A 24349-nucleotide genomic window follows, 5' to 3' on the forward strand; every position below is an offset into this window, starting at 1 on the left:
TCCAGCACAATTTCATTTAATTAGATTGGCAACTGGCTTTTTGTAGTCTTGTGGCAACTCTATGGATTATCACACTATCATACTAGCAATATGTAAGAGGGCTAACATTTTGAGAATATAAAGAAACACCTAAATCAAAAATTTGTCTTTGTGTTTTGGGTTTATTTAAGCATATTTTTATTTTATTTTTGAATATTTCTTTACATTATTTTTTTAAAATCTGACTATTTTTAACAGTTGAAAATTGGCAACAGTGCTCGCAATAAACTCTCTCGCTTTTCCTGCAGGATAGAGATAGAAGATCTTGAAGAACTATCTTACACAAGGTAATTTACTAATATTACCTCAAAAATACTATATAATAATAGTCTATCTTATTAAGATCATAGTGAAATTATTAACAATGTCGCGTAATCTTTTAGAAATACAAATACGTGCATACATTATTAAATCTGAACTTTGTAATGTTCGCAACACAGAACTGACCAAGAATGAGGTTGAAGTGGAAAATTATGTTACCTAGCCAATTATTTTCATCACTTCCCAGATCTCAGTATAACAAAAGAGACAGCAGTATACATCACGACAATAGACCAATTGGCAATTTTAATAGACATTCTGATATATTTTGTATACATGTGGATGTAAGTCATTTAGAGGCCACTATTTTGCTTGTCACCAGGACAGAATGGACATGGCGCCACGGAGCAGCTCCGGCAAATCCCAGCCGTTGCGACGAAGGACATTCAGGGCACGAACTGCGTCGCGTTTCAACTGTCAAATGTTAATTGGGATGAGTCAGCTGTCAACAGGGAGCCAAGAGAGTCAGTCACTTACCAGATTGGAGCGCAGTGCGGCCTGGAACTCGGCTGAGGTTACAGTTTGTCTAAAGAGGGCAAAGTTGGTATTGTTAACGCGGGAACTGTACGAATATTCGCGTATTGCCTGATGAGGCATGGCAGCCAGGACATCGCCTATGAAGGTGTGTCCACGCAGTTCCTTGCAGTTGTACTTCTTGTCGATCGGCATGATTGGCACCTCAATGCACTCAAAGATGTCAGCAATGTTGTCAATGTCCGTGGTGTTAATTCCCGCGTTGCGCAGTACCTCGAGCAATTCATGGTAGGCTTCGCTCCTCTGCAGTTGCTCGATAACCAGGTTAAAACGTGACGTCTTGTAATAGCACACAGCCTTGCGGAACTTGGCGTCGCATTGATAGTGGGATTGAATCAACTCAGCGAGCACTTCGAAATCGATGAGATCACGTAGTATCTGAAAGTCCTTGCACAGCTCGTCATTGCCATCGCGATCGTCATCCGGTGGGCAATCGGGATCCACCAGGGTCTCGTTCTTTTTAGCCGCCACCTGGCAGTGGCCAACTAGGACTGCCAGCAATCCGCAGCACAGCAGTGTAGTTTTCAGTTGCAACATGGTCGACTTGGCTAAGATTCACTTATTCAATTGTTCAATGCAATTTTACCACTTCGAATGTTGTTGTAAGCGAAAAGAATACTCGCTTTTATAGCCAAACCATTAGACAATGCAATTACAAGTATTTCCTCTTAGTTGGCAATCGACAAGTGTCAATTAGTCTAATTAGCCATCAGTAACAACCAACAGCTCCATGACAACAAATTCGCTTATCAGTGCTGCGGGAAACGAGAAACCACCGAGCAGACGGCGCCCAAATAAAACCCCTCCAATGAGCAACAAGTACAAGTGGACGACATAACTTGTTGCTTGTCGAACAAGCTGAAAAATAACAAACATAATTGCGTTTTCTTTTTGTCCACAGAGAATAAATGATGTTGAAGGAAATAAACAGCAATTACCAAGAACTGCGACTCGTTAATAATCAATGATCAATTATGAATTGCTTATTGCTTTTAATCGTATCTCTGCTCGAAACTCATTTGAACACATAATTATAAACTGCACTCATGCACTCTTGAGACTTCTTTTGAAAAAGTCTAACAAAGTGCAAATCACTTTGGCACTGTAGTTGTCAGTCTCAGTCGACAAACAACAAGTACTCGCATCTACACATACGTATATCCTGTCGAACTCTAACGGATGTATACTGGTCAGTCTAGCAGGATAAGCCTGTGTTTGGATTTAAACGACAAAGAGTCGAGTCCGAGAAAATGTACTTAATTACCATGGTAATTTCAAGCAGCAGCAGAAAACTATGCTACGTATTTCAGTGCTGCCAAATGCCAACATTGATTTGTATTGCAAGTTGTACTTCCTTTAAAGCTGCCCTCCTTTCCAATTTTCTCTTGCCACTTCATCAACAGTCTACAAAATATCTACAGAATACACAGGGCAATCAAAAACTAAAATCATACGCACCGTTGGTCCGTGCAGTCATTTATAGTAACACAGACACGGGTATTTACTGGTATTTACAATGTAATGCTTAGCTTGAACTTAACAACAAGTGAATACGAAAAGGAGTAAAGCGGAAATAAGTAGTTGACCATTCCTTTCCAGGTCAAAGGCTGACCCAGACCCGTACTCAAAACCATGTGTACACATCTATTTCACACTTGTAATTCGTTTACGGATATACACTATATACTTAGACGGTCCAAGTTAGACCTGTTTGAAATTGTATTTAAGGCCAATTTCATCCGACGCTGTAAGATACCCATTAAAATTTTAAAAGAATATACATATATTTAAATCGACATTTTAGTTATTTGAGTTCAATCAAAAAGTGCACCTGACAAATACACTGTACAATTAACCATCTCTTACAAACTGTTACCATTTGCTTAACTTAGTTTCACCAATTTATTTTCGATTTGGGTGTCGAAACTGTATTTTATATTAAATAAAACATAATTTACTGTAGCTGTAGTTAACGAAACTATAAACACTATTATTCAACTCAAATGGTTTTTGTCCAAATTAGTGGTTTGTTATTTGTTATACTGAAAATTTGGACAAAAACAATTAAATAGTTGTCCGCATATTACCATATTTATTCTCTAGCCAATTTTATGCTTTATATTTTTCAAAGGTAAGCGGACACTAATATTGGTTACTCGCCTAGAAGACACTCTAAAAAATTAAAACATTTGTGAACTTTTAAAAATAGACAATAATAAAACATATTTCAAATTAAATAGTAGTTTTAATTAAGCAATTAATCATTTAATTGTTAGGTTAAAACTATTATTTTTACTTGTGAATACTCCGATAAGTATCAATTTTCTGGTGAACAATTAAGTGACAAATAAAATAAGCAAATGTGTACTATATAAAGTGTAGATCCTTTACATTAATTTCGTTACTAAAGGGTATCAAAACTGCACACACGTGTTTAACCTGAATGACAAAGCTAGTCAAAGGTTAAGCTAAACAGGTTACAAAACTGTCAGCATGCATGGCAAAGTTAAATGGCAATTGGATGACACTGAGAATGTGCAACATCATGATAAATCATTTGGGTTTTTCGCCCGTTAGCCAGATGACCCCGATGCGCTCAAATTCTCTGCAGTCTAACTTTGTTTGCTCCCGTACGCTATGTGTGTGTGCGTTGTGTGTGTGAGTGTGTGCGGATGCATATTTAAAGCTTTTCATTAGCGCAGACAGACCACAAAATATGCCGTTTAGGAAAGTTCAAGTTGCTCTTCTCTTAATAGCACGAGACAATTCTATCGCAAGAGGGAGACAAAAAGTGTTGCCTACTTTTGGGAGTTGCCGGCAAATTGCATAATGTGGTCGCTGTCATTTGCAATAGATTTTCATGTAATTAGTTTTGGCTGCTAATAAAATGTCACTAGCCCCACAAGCCACAAACAATTGAGTTGCTAGAAATGTATGACTGTGTGTGTGTGTGTGTGTGTATATATGTATGCGTGAATAAATTGCATTTTTGCTGTTTGAGATTTTGCGCATCAACCACAAAATAGACGACAGCAAACAAATGCACACAACGACAAAAGTCACTTAAAAGTACATATGTGTGTGTGTGTGTGTGTATGTAGGTATGCACATATATGCCACACACTCATGTGCCATACGATTTTCATTTCCCTGGATAATTTACTCAATTAGACGAGAACTTGAAGGCTTTGTGGCATTTGGGAGAATCGGTTTATTATTGCACTCAAACAAGGAATAGAGGTTGGAAATTGGATTGGGAATGCGAATGTGAATAGGAATAGAAATGGGAATGGGAATGCGGTAGAGATTTGGAGTGGGTATCGGCATGGATATGGTTGTAAGCATTCTCGTAGTTGGCTGCTAGCTGGGTATACATATAATACCGTCTAACGCCGGCAAGCAAACACACATGAGTTGTCGCAGTGATAAAGGCTGCCCACTCTCTGATGCCCGATTCCCGATGCCTGATTCCTCTTGTCTCATGTCTAATGTCTGATGTGCTCTGTCTACTGGCAGGGCTCAACAAAAGTTGAACACCAAACTAACGCCGATAAACAGGCTTAATTAGCGACAGAGCTCAAAGTCAACAGACTGAAGCATTAAGCCAAAATCCAAATACCCACACATATGCACACATACACGTATATACGCATTCATACACACTGAAACAAAATTAATGCCACTAGCGCCCATGATAGAAAGTTTTCTATGGGGTCTCGTTAGGCTTAGAGTTAGAAGAGCGAGCATCGTTGACTTGCCTGGCTAATTATGTGCAAGCAACAATGATATTTATATTATCAGGCAGTCAATTTCAACTACGAGAGCTGAGACAAAGTTAAAGCCAAAGGTAATAAAGCCATCCAATAGAAGCCATTGTTCTCCCATTGTGCTGTCAGTTTTATTAAAGTAAACTTCAACACTACAGCTGGAAGCCTGTTCTAAAGTGAAATCATCTACCACTAAATATTAATAAAATTATTATCTCAAATTTAAAAGTTTGCAGATTTTGAAGAAACTAATTTTATTGGCAAGGTAAAAAAAAAAAAAATTGGGAAAATAAAATAATTGTTTAATGTATAAAATTTTATGAAGTTTTTAAAAGTTTGAAGACCTTCAGTTGTTCTTTAAACCATAAAAATTTTATATTTAAGCACTTTTTTTATTTAGCTTTTTCTTTAGCTTTATTAAAGAGTCCGGTATACCGAAAATATATCTTTCTGAAAACGGCCATAGTGGCAACACTGATTTATGCTTCAGCTGAGAAATTGTGCACACAATGCACTTGATTTAATCTTGCTACTGGATTTATATTCAGATCAAACTCAGGTACAATGCGCCGCAAGATAGATGCCAACTCATGGCCAACAATCGACTTGAACGATGTCAGCAGACAAATGATGTGAAGCTGAAATCAGTGAAGCTTAACTCAAAGCGGATATTTGTCAGAGTGTACAGGTGTATTCAATTCTTTCAAACACATGTGCAGTCAATTTTTAGTAAAATTGTTGTTGACACAACAACAAAAACCTGTTGCCAGTTGACTGAAGTTAATGGCAAACAATTGTTGCAGGTGACCATTTTTGGAGGACACATAGAAAAAGTCGACAGGACGCGATTGTTTGGTGCTTAACAATTAAAAAGGCAAACGGCGTGTGCAGGTAAACAAAGGAAACAAAAGCGAATATAGAATGCGACAGAGCAACAACGACATCGGCAACAAACAAAACAACATCAAAAAGGTGCCCACTCATCGCAGTCACATTTCTCAATGTTTATGACAGCTCGTTGGGTGCGAGTGAGTGAGTGTGTGAGTGTGTGCGTGAGTGAGTGTGCGTGTGAGTGGAGGCTGTTGTATTTGTGTATCTGTAAAAGGTTCACGCGTTAAACAAAATATAAATATGAATGTTTCTGCTTAAAAAGTACAGCATACTTTTAGGATTGCCTACAAAATAAGCTAAGATAACATTTTTATTTTTATTTATTTATTTTTTTTTTGACTGGGTACTTAAGACCTCCTGGTCCGGGTCTCCGACCAAAAATAAACACGATCGCCCCAGTATCACCCCGTAAGCCTCCCCCTTATAAGTTATCTTTAATTCATTGTTATGTTCTATCATAAATAATTTTGTTTTCATTTTTAGATTAATTTCTGATTAGTTTAAGTTGCCTTGCAAGGTAGCAGGACACTCATCCTTTGTAAAAATTTCATTATATTTTTAATAATAATAAAAAAATTGAGTTTAAATAAATAAAGCATAGTTTTAGGCATTTATTAAAATTATATTGAATAATATTTTATCAAATATAATTAATATTAATCACTTAGTGCTTTGCTGCAGCCATACTCACCCTGTGTACAATGAGATTTTAAGTGTATCTGAGCATAAGCGTGTTATAGCATAGGATGCACTAATTTCAAAGTTCAATGGCTCTTAATAACAGTTACGATAACGGCTTCGTTTTCTGCTCAAAGGATAGAGATAGGGTATCAATGTGGACCAAGACAGAGAGCAATATGAATAGAGTTGCTGCCACAGTTACTCGGTCTAGACAAATAGAGTCGTTATGTATGGCACACACACACATACACAGATGTGTGTGTATATTAGGAGGCAGCCAAGCAACCCACACTCAAAGAAATGCCTATGGGTCCAATGTGTTTGCGCAGCTGTTGGCTTGAGGTTTATCACTTTAATGGCTGCCATATTTGCTGAGTTGAGCTACCATTTCCATTTACTATGGTCTTACCTGATTCACCTGTCGACTGCCGCTCCCAAATTGGCAACGTGAGTTGGCAAACGGCGTCGTCGTCTTTGGCGAAAAAGTAATTTGCGAGCAAATTATGATAAATTGAAATTATGTTGTTGCTGGCATTGCACATCAATTTGTGTAAACAGCACAGAACAAAACAGAATAAAGGAGCAAAGAACGAAGAAAAGAATATCGTGAAATTGTTAAATTATAAACAACGAATTTCGGAAGTTGCATGTTCTAAGCCAAGGAAGTTGCTCTCTGGAATGTACATTATTTATTAATGCACTTTATTTAATATTTAATGTCGTCTCACTCTCAATATATAAAGTAGATATATTTGAAATTTTGGCTGCTTTAGTTGTCGATTTGGGGAAACCGATTGAATGATATGCAATTTCAATGAAAAAATCTTTTAACACAAAGTGTTTACTATAAATAACTTAACTGAATCCACACTGTAGAAATAGTAGCAAAAATCTAAGCAGACAGAAGAAAAATACAGATAGAGACAGAGAGTGAGAGTGAGAAATGGTTGAAAAGACATTGCAAGGCAGCTCAATTAAAATGGCATTAAATTCCATTTGAATTGCTTTTTCAAACTGCCAACACTCGTCGTCTGTTCATCACCAACTCCTCCCCACCACCTCCTCCGTTGACATTGCCTTTGTGTGTGCTTGAGCTGCAGATACACAACAGCTGTCTATGCATTCGGGATTTGAGCCTGAGACAGCCGCTCTGTATCCCTGTCTGTATCCCCTCGTTTCCCGATTCTCGTTCGTTGCCCATCATCATCTGCATTCCCTGCTGTGGTCTTTTCCATGTCGCTGCATAGCTTTCAACGGCTGCTACTTTTCTTGACAGTGGCCCAGAGCCGAGGCATTCAAGAAATTTGTAGCAAAGCCATTTTGCCTTATTGTTGATTTAATGCCCGTCGTCTTGTGCAATATGCAATTGCTACAATTTCGTCTGTAGTCAATTTAAATGGATTCTAATTCAATTTATTTGCTTAACATCTATTATGGCAATTTGTTTAATTTTGGGGCATTAGAGAGAGACAGCAAATAATGCAAAGTGAATTCAATAGAGCAAACGTGTTAAACAAACTTGAATATTAACTTGTATCTTGTATCTACAACTCGACATGTGTTGCCAACATGCTAAGCATGCAATTGCAGCCAGTGTACAAAATTCAAAATATATGGTCGACATGGCTAAAAGAGTACTCACATATTGGACGCCATTAAGTATGCAACAGAATCGAGCGATTTCCGCTGCATTCCACAAACCGTGCTACCTGTTAAATATTCAAAATCATATGCATGAATAACAAAGCTTTGGGCCAAGCCAGTAAGAAAGGAAGGAAGGGCGAAAGGTGAGGCAGTTTGACACAACTACAGGCACAACAATATTCACACACACACACACACACACACAACGATTTGTTCGTTTGCATATTTGATTTGTGCTTGTTTGTCTGAGTGTGCAATTTATGTGGCATTGAGAACTTTAGCGTATTTGACATGACCATATACACATATGTACATACTCTACACAAACAGACTCGTAAATATGCCAAAGCGGATATCTAATTCAATTTATATGCATGGGCCCCACATACATATCCATATTTATTGAGTATGTAGAAAACTGTTGTTGCCAACTAAAGTACTTTAATCTACTGCCCAATAACAATTTACACATATTGTAGGTAAATCAAGGAAAGAAAAAAATAAATTCATGCGTGAAAAATGGCAACAATTTACAAAATTTGAGAATTGTCTGAATTTTTTTTAATCCAACTAGTCGGAAATAGGTAGCAATTTAATAAAATATGCAAAGTGTATTCTATCTTAACATGTTAAATAATAAATTCGTTTAACAAATAAAAGCTGATCGGAATGCCAATGATATAGAATTTTCCCCTTTGAAAATTTGATTTCAGAAATCTCACTGCTGATGGCATATTAAAATATTAAACAATATGCAAATAAACAAACACATTGTTTTTGCTAAAACACAAAATGATACGAATGAACAAATCCTTTTGCTGTCAAAATTTTAATCTTTAGAATGGTTTTGCATATTAGTTGAAAACGCATTTGATTGACTTATTTAATACACTTTTTTAATATACTTTAGGGGGTTGTAGCTGTCTCCTTCTGTAATGCAATTTTCCTTATGAAAAAATTAATATACCCATTGTGTTCTTTACAGTACAGAGTCTGAATTATATTTGTCAACTAAATTTGGTCAGTGATTGACTCGTTGTTAATTATCAAATATAGTTGAAATTTAGCTTCTTTTCCAACACATTTATCTCGAATAGCAATTAAATTGTCTGTCAAGCCACAAATTGCTAAGAGATGATAACTCTGTAAAACAGAGCAAAGTATGTGTGTATGTATGTACTTCTGTAAATATAGTAAGCAATTTACATAGACGACAATGAGGTTAACCCGACTGCAAATGTTAAGAGTCACAATAGATTGACGATGAATCCCTGCAGGCCAACAGACTGTCTTACCTTGATTACATTGATGCATTTCTAGATCATTAAGCCAGCCGTTTAAACACCATTATCAGTCATGTCAATATGTGTGTAAGTGTGTGTGCGTTTCAGTTTGCCACAATACAAAGACAGGCCTTGCAAATGGCCGCACCTACACGTGCGTATGTATATATTATTTATATATAAATATGTATGTATCACTTCCGGTTGAGTGCATAAGACACACATACACAGGGAGACTCGTTTGGTGGGTGTCGTTGAGTCAACTCATTTGACGCTTAATGGCAAATCAATGTCCGAGAAGCAGCAGCTGTGGAACTGTAGCTTCAATTCCACCAACCAACAACCGCCTCGACCACATCATCATCATCAGGATCAGGTTTAGGTTCAGATTCAGGTTCACGTCCAACGGTTGCCAAATGTGTTGATGACACTTGAATGAGTTTTGTGTCTTTTTTTTGTTGTTGTTGCTGTTGTTGTTCTTCATTCTTGTGTCTTACGCTAAATTGCACATATTATTTATACATAAGAAATCAACTGACCATAAGTTTTGTATATTACCTAATCGCCAAAGTTGTCTCCCAAGGAACACAACTCGAAGGAGATACTCCCTTCCAGAACGTCGCTACTTTATGAGGTTGCAGATAAAGCATTTCGAATGCTACTCAAGCTCCCAGCTTGTATTCGTATGTTTACTCGTATAACCCTTGGATGTGGAGCCCATTAAATTCCAATTACACGACAAGTTGCTGTGTTAATGGCCAAGTTAATGCATTTGCAGGCGAGTTAGCTTTAATGCCTGCTTGTGGGCGTGTCAAAAACCAAGCATTATGTGTACTTTAAGTATATGTATTATGTATATTTTGTATAAAGTGCGAGTTTGTACATGATTTGTGATAACACCCCAACGAGAGGAACCTTTCCTCCGTCCGTCCTTCTCCGTATATGTATTTGTGAATGATTAATTAGGCGGTAAAGTCAAGTGAGCTTTAAGCGACGCTACTGCTTGTTAATATTTATAAATAATATACACACATTAGGCATTTGCTGGTTACACTTAACAGTTAAGCTTACAACTACCTTAACATTTAGCAGCTCTGTCCGTTTGGCGTAATGTCCAATGTCCTTGTCAAGGTCGCCTCGGAAGTCGCAGTGCTTGGTACCCTATCAGTTTGTTTGTTATTTTATGTTGGGGGTGGTCTTGTATTTGGATTTGATTGCTTAGCCAATTCATATATTCGAGTGCAGGCGCATAACTAAAGTAAACCTGTTTAATTAACATCACAATGCTGTTGAAAAGTTGTCAGTTGCAGTTTCTTTTGTTTCTCTTGTATCGTTTGTTGCTTTGGTTGCTTCAGTAGCAGCACCAGCGGGGATTCTCAACCTCGCCCAGAGCGATATGCTCAATACTCCACGACGGCGTCTCCAGCCGACCCTCACCCGTCGTCTTCACATCCTGGCCATCGACTGGAATGCCGATATGCACATAGGGCAGGCGGAAAGCTGCACTATCCTGATTCCTAGCCAGTGCAGCAACGGTGTGGCTGAAGGCAGTGTTTCCATTGGTATAGGCCAGCGAATCGGTGGATTGAAAGGAGCGCAGAGAATGACTTTTGCCCTCATCGGCAAGTCGCACCAGCCCCATTGCCGTTGAGAGAAACACCTGCTCCAGGCCTTGATCAGTTTCGGTGGATGTTTCAAAGTAGGTGGCCCCAATGGAGCTGGCAAATACGTAAGCTTCATCTCGAGATACAGCACGCTGGGCCTGCAAGTCCATCTTGTTGCCCACCAGCGTCAGTATCATCGGATCCTGCACGTTGCGATGCAGTTCCTGTATCCATGATTTAATTTCCGTGAATGTCTTGTACTGTGTCAGATCAAAGACCAAAATAGCTGCATTCGCATTCCGATAATACATGGGAGCAACTGCTCTGAAGCGCTCTTGACCAGCGGTATCCCAGATCTGCAATTATAGATGAAAAGGAGAATTATGGCAATAAGTACGCAATCAAGTGAAGAGCAAATCTTAATAGTAAGTGACCCCCCTGACCCTGACATTGCCTCGCCTTGCACTTAAGAGCAGGAACTTTAATTGAGTCATTTCGCGTTTATTCTGCAATTTCGGTCTTTATGCTTTCGCATTCCCACAATAATAACAATCATAATGTGGTTGTGTGTGCTCTGCTCATCTTTATGGTGCACAATTCAAATCTTCATAAAAATTTGGGGCAACGACATGTTCAGAGAACGCATCAGAACAAAGAGCTAAAAAAAATCTCAGTACAACGAAAACTATTTGCCATGTGTATGTATGGTATATAAAAGAGAAATCGAATTCGCGCCAGAGCAGAGAAGTTACGGTCAACCATTGTGAAAGGGATGGCAACCCTAGCTTAAGGGAAAACAACTGTTAGCTTATCAATAAACTATAAAATAGAAAAATAAAGAAAGAGAGAAAGCAGAAAAGCGCTCGCGACTAAAAAAAAAAAGCAAATAAACACAAAGTGCAGTGGACGCAAAAATTGCAAATAAAAAAGCGAATAAAATGACCGAAGGAATAACAAAATAAAAGCATCAACCCACACTGGAACCCTTTCCCAGTAGGTAGTGGTAACAAAAGCTCAGATTAGCTGCCGCTCAAGCCATTGATAAAGCAAATAGGATTACGGGGCAATGGGGAGTGCCAGAACTCTTTTCAGTTTACTCTTAAATAGACCAGCACTTGTTGTACTCACTTGTAATTTGATTTTGACATCGTCCAAGACGATGTTGCAGGTAAAGAACGAGACGGCTATCGTTGGCTCCTCGGCGCGATGCAGTGCGTTCTTGATGTACTTGATGACCAAACGAGATTTCCCCACTCCTGAAAATATAATGTAAATATAAATAATTATAAATAGAGTTAAATAACTATATTGCTTACATATACCCTTACATGTTTAACCTTACATCTACAAAAAGGGTTTTACTGTTGTGATACTTTACTTTCTTTACTTTCTTAGGGCTGGATCTTTATCTTTTATCTAGATAAAGGTATTGTACTATATTCACAATCTATCCTTATTTACAAAGGGAAGAAGCTTTATATAATAAATATTATCTAAATATAGCTAAATTCTATTGCATTGAACTACGAGAAGTTTAATGTAATTACGTCAGAAAAATATTTATATGTGGGCTAAAAAATGTTTTTGAAAAATCATATAAAACTAATGGAATTTTTAAAGCATTATTGTTATCTTATTGTACTATTGGGAAGTACCAAAAACTACATTTTAATTATAATATGTTCAAACAAATTAAGATAAAACTAAAGTTTAAAAATTTCATGTTCAAATTTGCAACTTACATACACTTAAGGTATATATGGGCACTCGTATGTAGGTCAAATTATAAGATAAGAGATATTTTGGCTTAGAAAAGATTATGATTCGGATCCAACACAAAAAATCTTGGGGTATTGCGTATCTGATAAATAAACAAAGCGTGAGCAATAAACAAAAGGTGTTATTGAGACATAGAGCTAAGGAAAAACAGGTGATAAGAGAAACCTGGAATTGAAGTAGTGAATGCGTACATTATATTCTTACAAACAAATTATTCTTTGTTATATTGTCGTTGTGAAAATACCCTATACTCGTAAGTTGATTCGATATCAGTGCTGACTCATCTTGTAGAATGAAAAGAACTGATTAAGCTGAAAGTGTGCTTATTATGGAGAATGTCGTTGAACGGCAAATGCTACAATATATGCAATGTACATATATATGTTCATATATATGTGAATATAACAATGTGCATACATATTTTTGGCGTGGCTCAATTCCTAAGGTCTTCTGACCTTGTCAATACTATTATTATCGCAATTTGCAAGCTCAAATCAAATGCCGAGGATTGAGTTTGCCAGAAAAAGGTGATAAGCCCCTGGAGGAATGTCTTAAGAAGCTATTTAAGCAGCTGTGCCAGGCACGATATTACTTGGATAGGTGAACCACCCGCTGCTGGGGGGAAGCCCCGCTCTTGCCGCGCTCCCCCTTGCAGTGATTTCAAGGTTGGCGCTTATCGATTCATGCTTTTGCTGTGAGCTGAGCTTATCTCATTGCGATTGCTGAAATTGTAGCAAATTACTGGCTATACGGATCAGCTAGAGTTATGTATACAATTGATGCCTTGAGGATGAAGTTCAAAGTCATTAAAATTCAACTGGTTTAAATTGCATTTTGTGCTTACCTCGCGAACCAAGCACAACCACTTTGCCCTCAATTCCTCTCATCTTATTGGCAATAATGGCAATCAGTTGTATGGCATGGCAGAGTATTTATCAAGTATGTGTACAACAATCAATGACGTTGCTGTTGTTGTTACGTTTTTGTTTTTGATTTCGACGTTGTTATTGTTATTGCTGCATATTTGCAGGTGGTCCACGACAAATAGTATAACAAAGAACGACGCTGGCGCGGCTTTAAGTTTTATCTCTCTTTTGAATCGGAGCAGTCCCGATGAAATGGATTTAACACTTGGATGAGATGTTGTTTACCAGCAGCGCACTTGTAAAATAAATAAGATAAAAATTATTTTTGTTTGCCTTGAATGAATCGATGATGCGATTTATCGATAATAAAACAGCTGTGCGAAATATCAATGTTGTCTGCTGTTGAGTCAGGGCTGAATACAATACTATCGAATGCATATGATTGATAGTTTTGCCGTTTATATTTAAATTTTATGCAATAAAAGTTGCTATATGCAATAAATAAAAAATTTAATGCAAATAAAAAATGCGAAACTAAAATTTTAAATGCGAAAAATTTAATGAAAATTTAAAATGCGAAATTAGGTAGAATAAAGGTTTTGATTTTAATTTAACCCTTCACTCTTCGGAGAGAGAAGTTACAAATTTGATTTAAGAAAATATCAGAATATTGAGAAAAACCTAACAAAAATTCAAATTTAAGAATATTAAAAAAAAGTATTTTTCCAAAATACTATTTTCGATAAAATACCTCAAATGGTACAACTTGCCAGATCGGGATTCTTTTTCTGAGAAAGGTGGCAGCACTGCGTCGGTGGCAGATGTTCGTGAACTCGCGCAATTTATGCAATTTTACTGCAAAAGCATTATCTGTTTCTTAAATAAATTAAATTTAATATTCGCGCGAAGTAAATAATGGATTTGGCATTTAAGTAATTGAAAAACCCGCAACAACTTGCAAATTGTGGAAACACTCCCATAAATTGTGTGAGAAAAGTGCATCAAATGCGCGCGCGTTTTTTTTTGGTGCCGCCGCATCGTTTTGTGAAAAGTGCCACATTTCAAAAGGTAAATGCACATCTTATCCTGATTGATTCACTTGAAATAAAGCCAACTCACCTGAGCACACAATCAATACGCAAATATTTTATTGTGCCTCTTTTGGAGCCGCGCCCAGTTCGCATAGTCTTGAGCGTGCCTGTACCAAAAAAAAGTATCCAAAAATAAAAGGCAGCAAAGCAATCAATCTAAAGTTACTTAAACATGTTTTTGTCATATTTTAGTTGAACTGTTGAAGAATGGCAGCAATTAATTCGAACACAGCGCATAAAATCAACAACAGCTACGATTCGGAGCCTTCTACGGGCAGCGGGGTAAGCAACATATAAAAATATAATAGTTAGAAATAATTCTAAAATGTATTTCGATTGTTTGCAGTCGTCGCTCAGTGAAAACAATGAGGGCCAAATATCTGACGAGGAGAACATGAATCTACCGTATCTACTAAAGCCAAAAACACTGAGCACCGACAATGCCACAAAATTGAGCTTACAGGGCAGCCAGGAGTCGCAATTTCGAGGATTTGGCGACAGTCCTTATGGCCAAGTGAATAAACGGCTGTACGGCTCGCAATTGCAGAATCTACAGCTGCCAGAGATTGAGAAGGAGAAGGAGCAACATACTACCTCGGGAAAGCATAAGTCACCAGGCATGATCGTATTTCCTCGGTTTTACGATAGCATCATGGAGGAGAATAGCTGCAATGCCGTCGACATGCCAACCACATCTGCCGAAGCAGCCAAAGCCACAACGGACACTTTGTCATTTGATGGCAAAATCAAAAGTCTGACTGAGCCGCCTCGCTTATCCACCACTGTCCAGGAGAGCTCCCAGAATGCTCCACAGCAGCAGCAGCAACAGCAGCTGTCGGAATCATTTATTCTGAACAAAATGCACAATGAGCGATCGCCGGATTTGTTTGCGGATAGCGACGAGGATGATGGCGATGACCCAACCGACAAGGGACTGGGCACAACTCTGGAGGACTTACCCGAAGCTCTCGAGGAAAGCCAATGTGTCAGCGAGGCGCCAACAACGAGCCACAATGCCAGCGCACGTTACTCCCTGACAGCGCCTACGGAATCTAGTTTTGTCGATGACCAGACCCAAGACACTCAACTAACAAGCAGCGATCCTCGCACCCATTTCATTGAGAATTGCCGGCGGGAACGTGAGCTATATAGACGCATACGTCGTTGTTTGACGGGAGTGCGTCCTCCACCTACGGTGACCACACCTGACACCGATGTCATCAACGCTGTGGTAAACATGAAAGCAAAAGTGATCAACTTTCTGGTTTGCAAAGATGCTGAAGTAGATGCTCTTCCCTCCTCGTCCAGCATCGAAGACAGCGGCATCTGTGCCACGTCCTCATTGTTCAAACCCACACACAGCCTGGCCGAAGCCCAGAACATGAGTTGGCGCGAAGTTCTGGGCGTGCGTCAGCATGGACTGAGGTAAGAGCTTCAGCAGGATCCACTCAATATATGTATCTATTAAAGTGATCTCTTTAGCTACAACTTGAATAAAGCGGCTGAACAAAATGAATACCTCAGTCTGTCGGTGGTGGAACGGTACGTGGGTGCGGAGACGGCCACATCCTATGTGCGCTCTCCTTCCAGTGCCAAGAAGCGCAACATGCGCATGAAGTGAGTAAAAGCAGAGAGGGTCTCTTACAGCAAGTTATCTAATAACTATTATGTTTCCTTTCCTTTATAGAATGCTGACACAATCGCCTGGCAATCGCCTCAGTCATTTGGCCAAGCGACGAGCCATTTTCTCATCCGCAAATCTGGCCACAAACTCCATTAAGCTAAACAGCTCCATGGGCCCGCAAATATTGCTGGATAAGAAGTAAGTGAAACTGATCTATATACTCTTTATGCCCTAGCAGAAATACGGAAAGCATTAATAAAGACAGATCCCATAGATCTCTAACAAACTCACATTTTTTGCATTCCTTATTGTCATATTGCTCGCAAGGGCATAAAATCATCAGCATGTCTTTGTTGCCTGTTTAACACCAATTTAAACAACTTTATTTAATCAGCAGGAAAGAGCGTAACAAGCGCAAAGCAACGCCAAAGCGTAAAACACCTGGCAGCAAAAAGAAAGGTAAGTTTACTACAAATATTATTGAAAATTGCATATATTATAATATTGTACATATTGCAGCTCGAAAAACTCCGTCCTCTTCAGCACGCAAGCGTCTTTTTCGCACCGATCTCATCAAGCCGGGACCATCTCGAGAAACCTCGAAGCGCGCGTTATTCCAAAGTCCAGCCAAGTCATCGTTGTCACAGCAGTTGTTTCCGCCCAAGCCCCTCTTCAAGCCAGAGATTGCCAATCGTGTGGAGAGATCCAAGCGTGCACTCTTCTCACCCGACAATGGTAGCCAGCAAAGCACTCCGAGCAACCAGCTGGAGTCGCTGCTCAAGCGTAAACGCAATGCCCGCGATGACGAAGATGCTGCTGAGCTGGCAAGTCAGAGTAGCAAATTGTTCCGAGCTGGCAGCGGCTTTGGCAGTGGTCTCACTCCGCGCGCTCTCAAGATCAAGAGTCAGAGCTTTTGCATTGGAGCAGGTTCCTCCACAGCATCGCAACAGAACGTGGCTGCCAACATGCAACAGTCGCCATTTGCCAACACCCCGCGATTAAGCCATGGTTTAAGTGGCAGCAGCAGCACCTTGGCTTGCAGCACGACGCCAACAATTAGCAAATTGCACCGCGCACATTCGGAAATGAGTGCAACGCCTCAAAGCGTCATGACGGACAATCAGCGGAAGGTGAGATTGATGTGATGCCTAGTAGATCACTTGCATATATTTAATCTTCTTCACTTTTTATATAGAAACTACTGTGGGCTGTGTCACAGGCACTGCAGGAGAAGAAGATATCGGCAAAGCACGAAAATTTCCGACAACATGCGGCGGATTTGGCGCGCATTGTAAAGCGCATCTTTCAGGAGTTTTACTTGGGACACACGACAAGCAACAGTGAGACATTGCTGCGGTTAGTAACGCTCTCGTTTCCCTTGGCAGTGCATCCACATGACACTTTTCTTATCTCCTTCAGGTTAGCCAAAAAGTACGCCTTTAGCGTGATTGCTGGCAAGCAACCGGACGACATTTACCTGCATGCACGCAGCCACGAGAGTGAAACGAAGCTGCAGTCGAGCTCACGACTCTCGGGCTACATTGGACCCGAGGAGTTTGCACAGCGGAAGCTGTTGTTGTCTCAAAGCTCCTCCCAGTCGCTGTCCCAGATGTCGCTGGCCCGCAGCAAGGCTGATGGATCAATGCATAATCTATTCGGCAGCGAGAACTCCATTGATTCATTCGGGTTCAGCCAAATGAGCCAATGCACTGCGACTTCAAACTCAGCCACACAGTCCAGTCTAATGGAACGCATTTCGGAGGATCTGTTTTGCAAGCAGCAACAGCTGCCCATACTGCCAAATCCTACACTGCAGAACAGCTCGTCCAAGAGCAATTTAGGCGGCTTGGCGCTGCGCGAAAATGTGCATTGCGAGCAGCGAAGATCGGCGCAAAAGAACTTTACTGGCAAGGATCAGCGGAACATCAGTCCTTACTATAATGGTGGCAACAGCAACGGATCTGGGCGCAAGTTGCAGGCCACAACTGCGGCTCCAAGTGTCGAGTCCAGCGCCAAAGCGAAGCGCCAAATCTCCTTTGATAGCTAAATTTTTTTTTTTGAACCACTGCCCGGATAATGATCTATTTATTTTTACCAAAATGTTGTTCCATATTTTTTGGGTTGTTTTTTAGCCTAATTTATTTAATTCCCCCGGTACTTGGATAATGTTATAGTACATCAAACGGAGACACAACTACAAACATACATACAAACATAAACATATACATAGAAATGAATTGCAATATTTTTCGCTGAAGTAAAATTTAAAAAAAAATGAAAGGTTTTCTACTTAATATTGTAAATTTGAATTAATGTAATTAACGTACAAATGTAAAAGGTTGAATGGTTGAAATCAATTGGCCATCGATTATAAAACCGCTAAGATTGTAATGTAAAAGGAATAGCATAAAATAAAAGATCCACTCAATAGTAGCCACTGCGATTAATGTAGCGCCTCACCAGGTTAAACGAGACAATGTGGAAGACCAAAGCCACCACCAGGAGGCTGGCACAGTCCAGCCAATAGGTGTACTCGGCGGTGCGGTAGGAGGTCTGCTGCAGCACCTCCAAGCCAGTCTTCACACACGGATGCTCATCGTTAACTGGACAGTCTGAAAAGAGAGAGAGAGAGAGAGAAGTTGTCAACGGTGATAAGAAAGATATGTGATCTGTCGACTCACCAATGTTGTCAATGTCGATCCAGAAGTTGTACATTAACGCCTCGTTTGTGTAGAAGAAGAGCGAAAAGTATTTGATCACGGGAATCGAGTCGACGTTCATGTAAGTGCCACCAAAGATGAGGAAGATCAGATCGAAGGGCGCCGCAAACTCCGATGCCATTTTGTCATTCTCAAAAAGACTGGAGAGGAAGACGCCGTAGGCAACGGCGGCAGTGGCAGAGAGACTCATTAGTAATCCCATGGTTATAAAGAGCAGAAAACCGCGTGTATAGTAAATGGATGCATAGATCACGGATAGAAAGACATAACCCTTGAAGAAGGCCACCGGCAAAAAGGATATCACCAGAGCTACATAGTAGGCGGACAGGCTGTAGGTGCCTTCGCCCACCTCGCGTCTTATGATGGGCAATGCGCTGGGAAAGATGTACATGACGCCGTAGCTGAAGGTGAAGATCATCTCGGTGCTGAGCATGAAAAGGGAACCACGCACATCCTGCACAGTGCGCTGAGACAATCCTCCCACGCCGGAGTACATCAGAGAGAGCGTCACGGCGGTGATCATAAAGAAGGCGAATCCGATCAGGCCGCTCTTGATATTCCGCAGATCCTCAGTCATGAAGCGTATGAGCAGCAGATACACCTGATACAACCAGCGTATCTTTTTAAAGTCCTGCATACGCTTCATGTAGTCACCGCTGTAGTTCCTGGCCAGCAACCAGCTACCGCTGTAGAGTCCATCCGTCTCGTGCTCGTACCTAGTTCGCAGTATCTCACCCGCATTCTCCTTGCCATCCGCCAGAGTCTTCAGATAGAAGTCGGCGGGATTGCAATTCTGCGGCAGCATGAATCCCAGACTGGAGATCAGAAGAGGAGCAAATGAGGATTCAGCTTTCCACAACTGAAGTTGAGCTTACCCCGTAAAGAATTTAGCAGCATGTTCGGTGCGTCCCTGATAGACAATGCGACCGCCATCCATGAGGATGATGTGGGTGAAGAGCTCGAAGATGTCGGATGTGGGCTGGTGAATGGAGCAGATGGCCCCCTTCTTGAGTGTTCCATTGGGGCTGTTGTTGAGCACACTCAGCGTGGGAAACTCCGCCATGGACAGCAGCAGACTCTCGTGTGAGTTGTCCACAACTTCCATTTCAATGGAGTTGCTGCCCGTGCTCACATCACTGGGCGTGGCGAAGGAATCCTCGCCGTAGACCTGGGTCAGAGAGTGCTTGGAGATGCGTCGCCGGGTGCACAGATGACGCAGTGTCTTGATGACGGAGTACGCACTGAAGCTGTCGAGGCCCGTGGTCGGTTCATCGCAGAACAGAAAGATGGGATCGGTGATGAGCTCCTCGGCGAGACTGAGACGCTTACGCTCTCCACCCGACAGCTGCTTGATGCGGGTGTGTGCCGCATCCCTTAATCCCACGGCCAGCAGCAGATCCGAGACACGTTGACGCTTCTCCGCCTTCGTCGTCTTGCGATGCATCTTGAAGTGGGACTGAGTTGGAGTAGACAGACAGATGGAACAGATGTTAATGCTAAATGGAGGAGGGAGAAGTTGGAATGAGGGAAGACTTACCATGAAGTACAGATGCTCGTAGGCGGTAAAGGTTTTAACATTGATCTCAAACTGTGGCAGAAAGCTGGAGATGCGTGTCATCTGATCCCGTTCCATGGCCACGCCGTTTAAAACCACATCGCCGGTTAAATTACCGCGCAGTCGTTGCGAAATCGCTGCCAATAATGTGGTCTTACCCGCCCCCGATCCGCCCAGTATGGCGATGAGGTCGCCGGTTTTCAGGTGACCGCTGACTAAAGAGAAACCACATCCAAATCCACACCACAATTATTTCGTTTCCCAAATCTCAACAAATGCGATCTCTTACCATCGTGTAAAATTTGAATCTCTTGTTTCTTTCTGCATTCATTCCAAAAACTGTAATTGCTTTGCTCCTGGGCAGGCACATAGTAATTTAGCTGCTTCCACTCCAGGCACAAGCCCGCTCCCGCCTGTGTACCGCTCCCTTCCTCCGCCGGCATCACTCCAGAGTTCAATGTCCGACAAAAATGTGAGAAATGTGACTTTTCTTGCTTTCAGCATCCACAATAATTCACAAAATCACGCTTATCACTCAACTTCTTTTATCTTATCTTTATCACTATTTGCACTTGGATTTGGATAGACATTTTGTCTGTTGGCTTACACAATTTAATCACTCACTTGGGGGACGGGGAGGGAGACCTTAGGAGACCCAACAAACCCTACGATCCGGAGACAACCGTTCGCGGCAAAGATCCAATCTCAACTGTACCACACCGACGACATCCAAGTGGTTTTCTACCCCCAGCTGCCAATTGGCCACAGTAACATAAGTAACATTAAACTTTTGACCGCATTTTGTTTTTTTTGTTTTTTACCAGTTAATTGTCGCTTATCAATTCACATATTCCGACAAGATACTACCTTAACTAGGAGAGACGTCTCTCTCTCTCTCTTTCTCTCTCAATGTGAGCACACAACCCAGACCCATTGAAAAAGTGTCTCGACAAGCTTAGACAAGGAAAACTAATTGTTAACAACTAAATCATGTCACTAACACGCCCACAATTTGAAGGCTAAATCACCGCCAAAGAATACTAGACATACAAGACTATAATGTAAATTCATTAGATTCTGATTGATTTCCCTGATCTGAGCATTTCAGAAACCCTCGACTCTTCTTATGAATTTTCAGCATTTTTAACCTGCGATCAAATTTTTTTCAACCCAAAAAGGGTTGAAGTATTAATAGATTTTTTTTAATTTTATATATATTGAACTTAATCAAAAGTGTTCTTATAATTAATTTTTCAGTATTTTTAATCTGTCTACAAACTTGTATATAGTAAATTTATATTTATTGTTCAACTATTTGAAAAATAAAATTAATTTATAGTTGCAGTTAATTTCAAATTTTTTTGTTTTTATAGATATTTTCATTCCGTTAATTAAATCTTTCATCTTAAGATTCGTTCAATCACAAAAAGTGATTAATCGCAAATTTTACAGTGCTTTTGACCTGATCGTGTTTTTATGAGATCACACAACCATTGTCAATGAACCGTAACGTAGGCAAAGTGAGGAAATATATTCCAAAAATATCAAAGAATTAAAGCAGTTCTGTAAAGCCACTCTTATGCGAATTTTAATGAAAAAAGTGAGTTTAATATATCATGGAATGAATACGAACTCTGCAATTCGATTCTACAACTACTTAATTAAGGCATTTATGATTGTATATATTGCTTAGTTGAATGTATTTTTCCTTTATAACAATTTATTAAAATAAGTTTTTCATTGTTTTTTTTTCTTTTATAACAATTTAGTAAAATTAGTTTAGCATAATTTAAGATATATCTGCTACACAGTTTATAATTTTTTCTGGAGAGATTACTAGTATATCTCGCATAAGTCTTGATAATAGGTATCATTCAGATATGCAACTTTGTACTGAAAAGATTTCAAATTTCAGTGAGAGTAATTTTTGCTATGACAATATAACAAATCGCAAGGCCAGACTTTTGATAAAGTTGGATTGTGAGTAACATTTGATGATATAATCTTTACGTCGCGTTGTAAAAGTAGAGATGGAATACAAATTCAGAGTTAAAACCTAATAAAACTATTAAAAATATTATATTTGTATGTGCATTTATTTAACAAACTTTATACATTTCATTTTTCGCTTGGATTTAGTAATAAATGCTCAGCACTTTGTGGAATGGTATGTACTCCAGTTCAGCGGCATGGTCACGTCTGTAATCCCAAAGATATTGATCAATTAAAATGGAGTTTACATTGCGTGTGTCCACATCCGGATGCTTTTGCTTTAATATATCCAGGACAGCATCCTTGACTTCCTCGATTATGTAAATGGAAGCGCCTCTTATCTCCACCTCCATAGGATCACCATTCTGCATGATGGTGTCCTTCTTGAGTAGCTCCAGCAATTCCGGCGTATACTCCAGGCTACCAAAGTGCACCAATACCTGGGGAATTCGATAGTCCGCAAACATGGTTATTTTCTCAATGTCCTCGAAGTAGCCAAGACCTTCACCTCGATAGCAGGACCACAAGTCCCCGACAAGTATTTGAGCTCGTTTTAAGATGGAAACTCGTTCGCCGGCAAAGTCAGCCTGATCTCGGAAACAGGGAAACTCGTTCACTATCAGCTGCAGCAGAGTTACCGCCGAATTCTTGGCCGCCTTCACCACATTCTCAAAGCGTCCCTGCCACTTGCTCTGCAGGCACTCTCCCACCTGGTGGAGACACTCCAAGCGCTTCTCTAGCAATGGGATCTTTGTATCCTTATCGTCCGGTCGAAATATGTTTGACAATGTTTCCATGTCGACTTTGGAGTAAAACTCCGGGTTCGTTATGTCCAAGCCATCTTTCATAGCTCGATTGATGGCAGCACAGAGGGCAAAGTAGCCGGTGTATCCATTCACCTTGTACTTGGTGTAGTTTTCTAAATATAAATATAGTAATTATTAATTTTATTAATGGTAGTAATAGTAGTAGAAGTAGCAGTAATAGTAGTACCTATTTAGCAATGTAGAGAAGTTTAGTGATATCATAAATAGTAGTGTAGTAACTACTGTAGTTGCTAAATAGCAGTAGTAGTAGAGTAGATTAGTTTAATACCAGGCGTAGTAGTTTAGTTAAAGAAGTAGTAGTAGTTCTTTAGTAATAGAAGTAGTAGTAGTATAGTAAAAATAGTAGTAGTACATTAGTAATAGAAGTAGAGTATAGTAAAAATAGTAGTAGTACTTTAGTAATAGTAGTAGTAGTAGTAAAAAAAAAAGTACTTTAGTAATAGTAGTAGTACTTTAGTAATAGAAGTAGTAGTATAGAAAAAATAGAGGTAGTACTTTAGTAATAGAAGTAGTAGTATAGTAAAAATAGTAGTAGTACTTTAGTAATAGAAGTAGTAATAGAAATAATAGTAGTTGAATTATCTTTATCTGCAGAACTCACGTGGTGTCCAGAAGCAAAAGTTCAGTGTATCCACAATAAAAATCCAGTTGGCAGCATGAGCATCAGTTGATTTTGGATGAAGTTCATGTTGCGAGAAATTGGCGACATCAATGCGTTTCGCTATCGTTTGTACAGTTTGTATTGATAAGCACATGGGAATAATGTTGATTGAAAGATATGTACTCACATATTAAGCCGCTGACAATCTCATCGACCAAACGCTCAATTCCCGAGGGCAGAACTTTTAAATATTTTGCTTGGCGCACAATATGTTTGCCAGATTCTCTTGGAGTTAGGCTGGTGCCGATTTTGCTCATCTTGTGAAGAAGCAGTGTTGCAGTGTTGCCGAGACCGGTAAGGCACAGCTGATTTACATTTAAATGTAATCGCAGAGCTGCCAACTTGATTTAATGTCATGTCGACACCAAAAACGCTCTGGTAGCTTGGTTCATGCGTTTTCGCGCCAAAACTGGCTCTTTTTTTTCTGTTGGCGCAATGGCACTTTTTTTTATTGGAATTGGGCTCTTTTT

At 39.8% G+C, this 24349-nt stretch overlaps 5 protein-coding genes across 6 annotated transcripts; 1 reads left to right on the plus strand and 4 right to left on the minus strand.

The window, feature by feature from the left end:
- Nucleotides 1–576: 576 nt before the first annotated feature.
- Nucleotides 577–1498, minus strand: LOC117784419. Its single transcript, XM_034622153.1, has 2 exons — nt 838–1498; nt 577–774 (listed from the first exon to the last, which is right to left on the minus strand). The coding sequence occupies exons 1-2, from the start codon at nt 1429–1431 to the stop codon at nt 676–678; spliced, it is 693 nt and encodes a 230-aa protein (XP_034478044.1). The 5' UTR covers nt 1432–1498; the 3' UTR covers nt 577–675.
- An 8494-nt stretch (nt 1499–9992) lies between these two features.
- LOC117784771 (ras-related protein RABF2a) lies at nt 9993–13750 on the minus strand. The gene is made up of 3 exons (XM_034622584.1): nt 13388–13750; nt 11893–12020; nt 9993–11120 (listed from the first exon to the last, which is right to left on the minus strand). Exons 1-3 carry the CDS (start codon nt 13428–13430, stop codon nt 10512–10514), a joined length of 780 nt encoding a protein of 259 aa, XP_034478475.1. The 5' UTR covers nt 13431–13750; the 3' UTR covers nt 9993–10511.
- Nucleotides 13751–14208: 458 nt separating this feature from the next.
- Nucleotides 14209–18556, plus strand: LOC117784130. Of its 2 annotated transcripts, none has more exons than XM_034621783.1 (9): nt 14209–14477; nt 14693–14782; nt 14847–15925; nt 15983–16117; nt 16188–16322; nt 16519–16583; nt 16644–17254; nt 17320–17480; nt 17544–18556. In XM_034621783.1, exons 2-9 carry the CDS (start codon nt 14708–14710, stop codon nt 18169–18171), a joined length of 2889 nt encoding a protein of 962 aa, XP_034477674.1. In that variant the 5' UTR covers nt 14209–14477; nt 14693–14707; the 3' UTR covers nt 18172–18556. The 2 variants fall into 2 exon arrangements, with proteins under 2 accessions (XP_034477674.1, XP_034477675.1); XM_034621784.1 differs by having other exon boundaries at nt 16522–16583.
- LOC117784131 (protein brown) lies at nt 18246–21145 on the minus strand. Its single transcript, XM_034621785.1, has 5 exons — nt 20689–21145; nt 20382–20614; nt 19720–20300; nt 18806–19659; nt 18246–18736 (listed from the first exon to the last, which is right to left on the minus strand). The coding sequence occupies exons 1-5, from the start codon at nt 20840–20842 to the stop codon at nt 18549–18551; spliced, it is 2010 nt and encodes a 669-aa protein (XP_034477676.1). The 5' UTR covers nt 20843–21145; the 3' UTR covers nt 18246–18548.
- A 1329-nt stretch (nt 21146–22474) lies between these two features.
- Nucleotides 22475–24165, minus strand: LOC117783820 (queuosine salvage protein). Its single transcript, XM_034621366.1, has 3 exons — nt 24007–24165; nt 23820–23939; nt 22475–23310 (listed from the first exon to the last, which is right to left on the minus strand). The coding sequence occupies exons 1-3, from the start codon at nt 24134–24136 to the stop codon at nt 22535–22537; spliced, it is 1026 nt and encodes a 341-aa protein (XP_034477257.1). The 5' UTR covers nt 24137–24165; the 3' UTR covers nt 22475–22534.
- Between the last annotated feature and the right edge of the window lie 184 nt (nt 24166–24349).

This window comes from Drosophila innubila, assembly GCF_004354385.1.
Source record: "Drosophila innubila isolate TH190305 chromosome 2R unlocalized genomic scaffold, UK_Dinn_1.0 1_C_2R, whole genome shotgun sequence".
NCBI lineage: Eukaryota > Metazoa > Arthropoda > Insecta > Diptera > Drosophilidae > Drosophila > Drosophila innubila.

Excerpts from the sequence above, each read along its gene's own strand:
- LOC117784131 (XM_034621785.1), bottom strand. The coding sequence starts at position 20,842 with ATGCCGGCGGAGGAAGGGAGCGGTACACAGGCGGGAGCGGGCTTGTGC. Across the intron at positions 20,615-20,688 it reads GATTCAAATTTTACACGATG|TCAGCGGTCACCTGAAAACC; the intron begins GTAAGAGATCGC and ends GTTTCTCTTTAG. Across the intron at positions 20,301-20,381 it reads ACGAGCATCTGTACTTCATG|TCCCACTTCAAGATGCATCG; the intron begins GTAAGTCTTCCC and ends ACTCCAACTCAG.
- LOC117784419 (XM_034622153.1), bottom strand. The coding sequence starts at position 1,431 with ATGTTGCAACTGAAAACTACACTGCTGTGCTGCGGATTGCTGGCAGTC. Across the intron at positions 775-837 it reads CCGCACTGCGCTCCAATCTG|TTGAAACGCGACGCAGTTCG; the intron begins GTAAGTGACTGA and ends AACATTTGACAG.
- LOC117784130 (XM_034621783.1), top strand. The coding sequence starts at position 14,708 with ATGGCAGCAATTAATTCGAACACAGCGCATAAAATCAACAACAGCTAC. Across the intron at positions 16,118-16,187 it reads AAGCGCAACATGCGCATGAA|AATGCTGACACAATCGCCTG; the intron begins GTGAGTAAAAGC and ends TTTCCTTTATAG. Across the intron at positions 16,323-16,518 it reads CAAATATTGCTGGATAAGAA|CAGGAAAGAGCGTAACAAGC; the intron begins GTAAGTGAAACT and ends TTATTTAATCAG.
- LOC117783820 (XM_034621366.1), bottom strand. The coding sequence starts at position 24,136 with ATGAGCAAAATCGGCACCAGCCTAACTCCAAGAGAATCTGGCAAACAT. Across the intron at positions 23,940-24,006 it reads GATTGTCAGCGGCTTAATAT|CGAAACGCATTGATGTCGCC; the intron begins GTGAGTACATAT and ends TACAAACGATAG. Across the intron at positions 23,311-23,819 it reads CTTTTGCTTCTGGACACCAC|AAAACTACACCAAGTACAAG; the intron begins GTGAGTTCTGCA and ends ATTTATATTTAG.
- LOC117784771 (XM_034622584.1), bottom strand. The coding sequence starts at position 13,430 with ATGAGAGGAATTGAGGGCAAAGTGGTTGTGCTTGGTTCGCGAG. Across the intron at positions 12,021-13,387 it reads GGTTGTGCTTGGTTCGCGAG|GAGTGGGGAAATCTCGTTTG; the intron begins GTAAGCACAAAA and ends TTATATTTTCAG. Across the intron at positions 11,121-11,892 it reads ATGTCAAAATCAAATTACAA|ATCTGGGATACCGCTGGTCA; the intron begins GTGAGTACAACA and ends CTATAATTGCAG.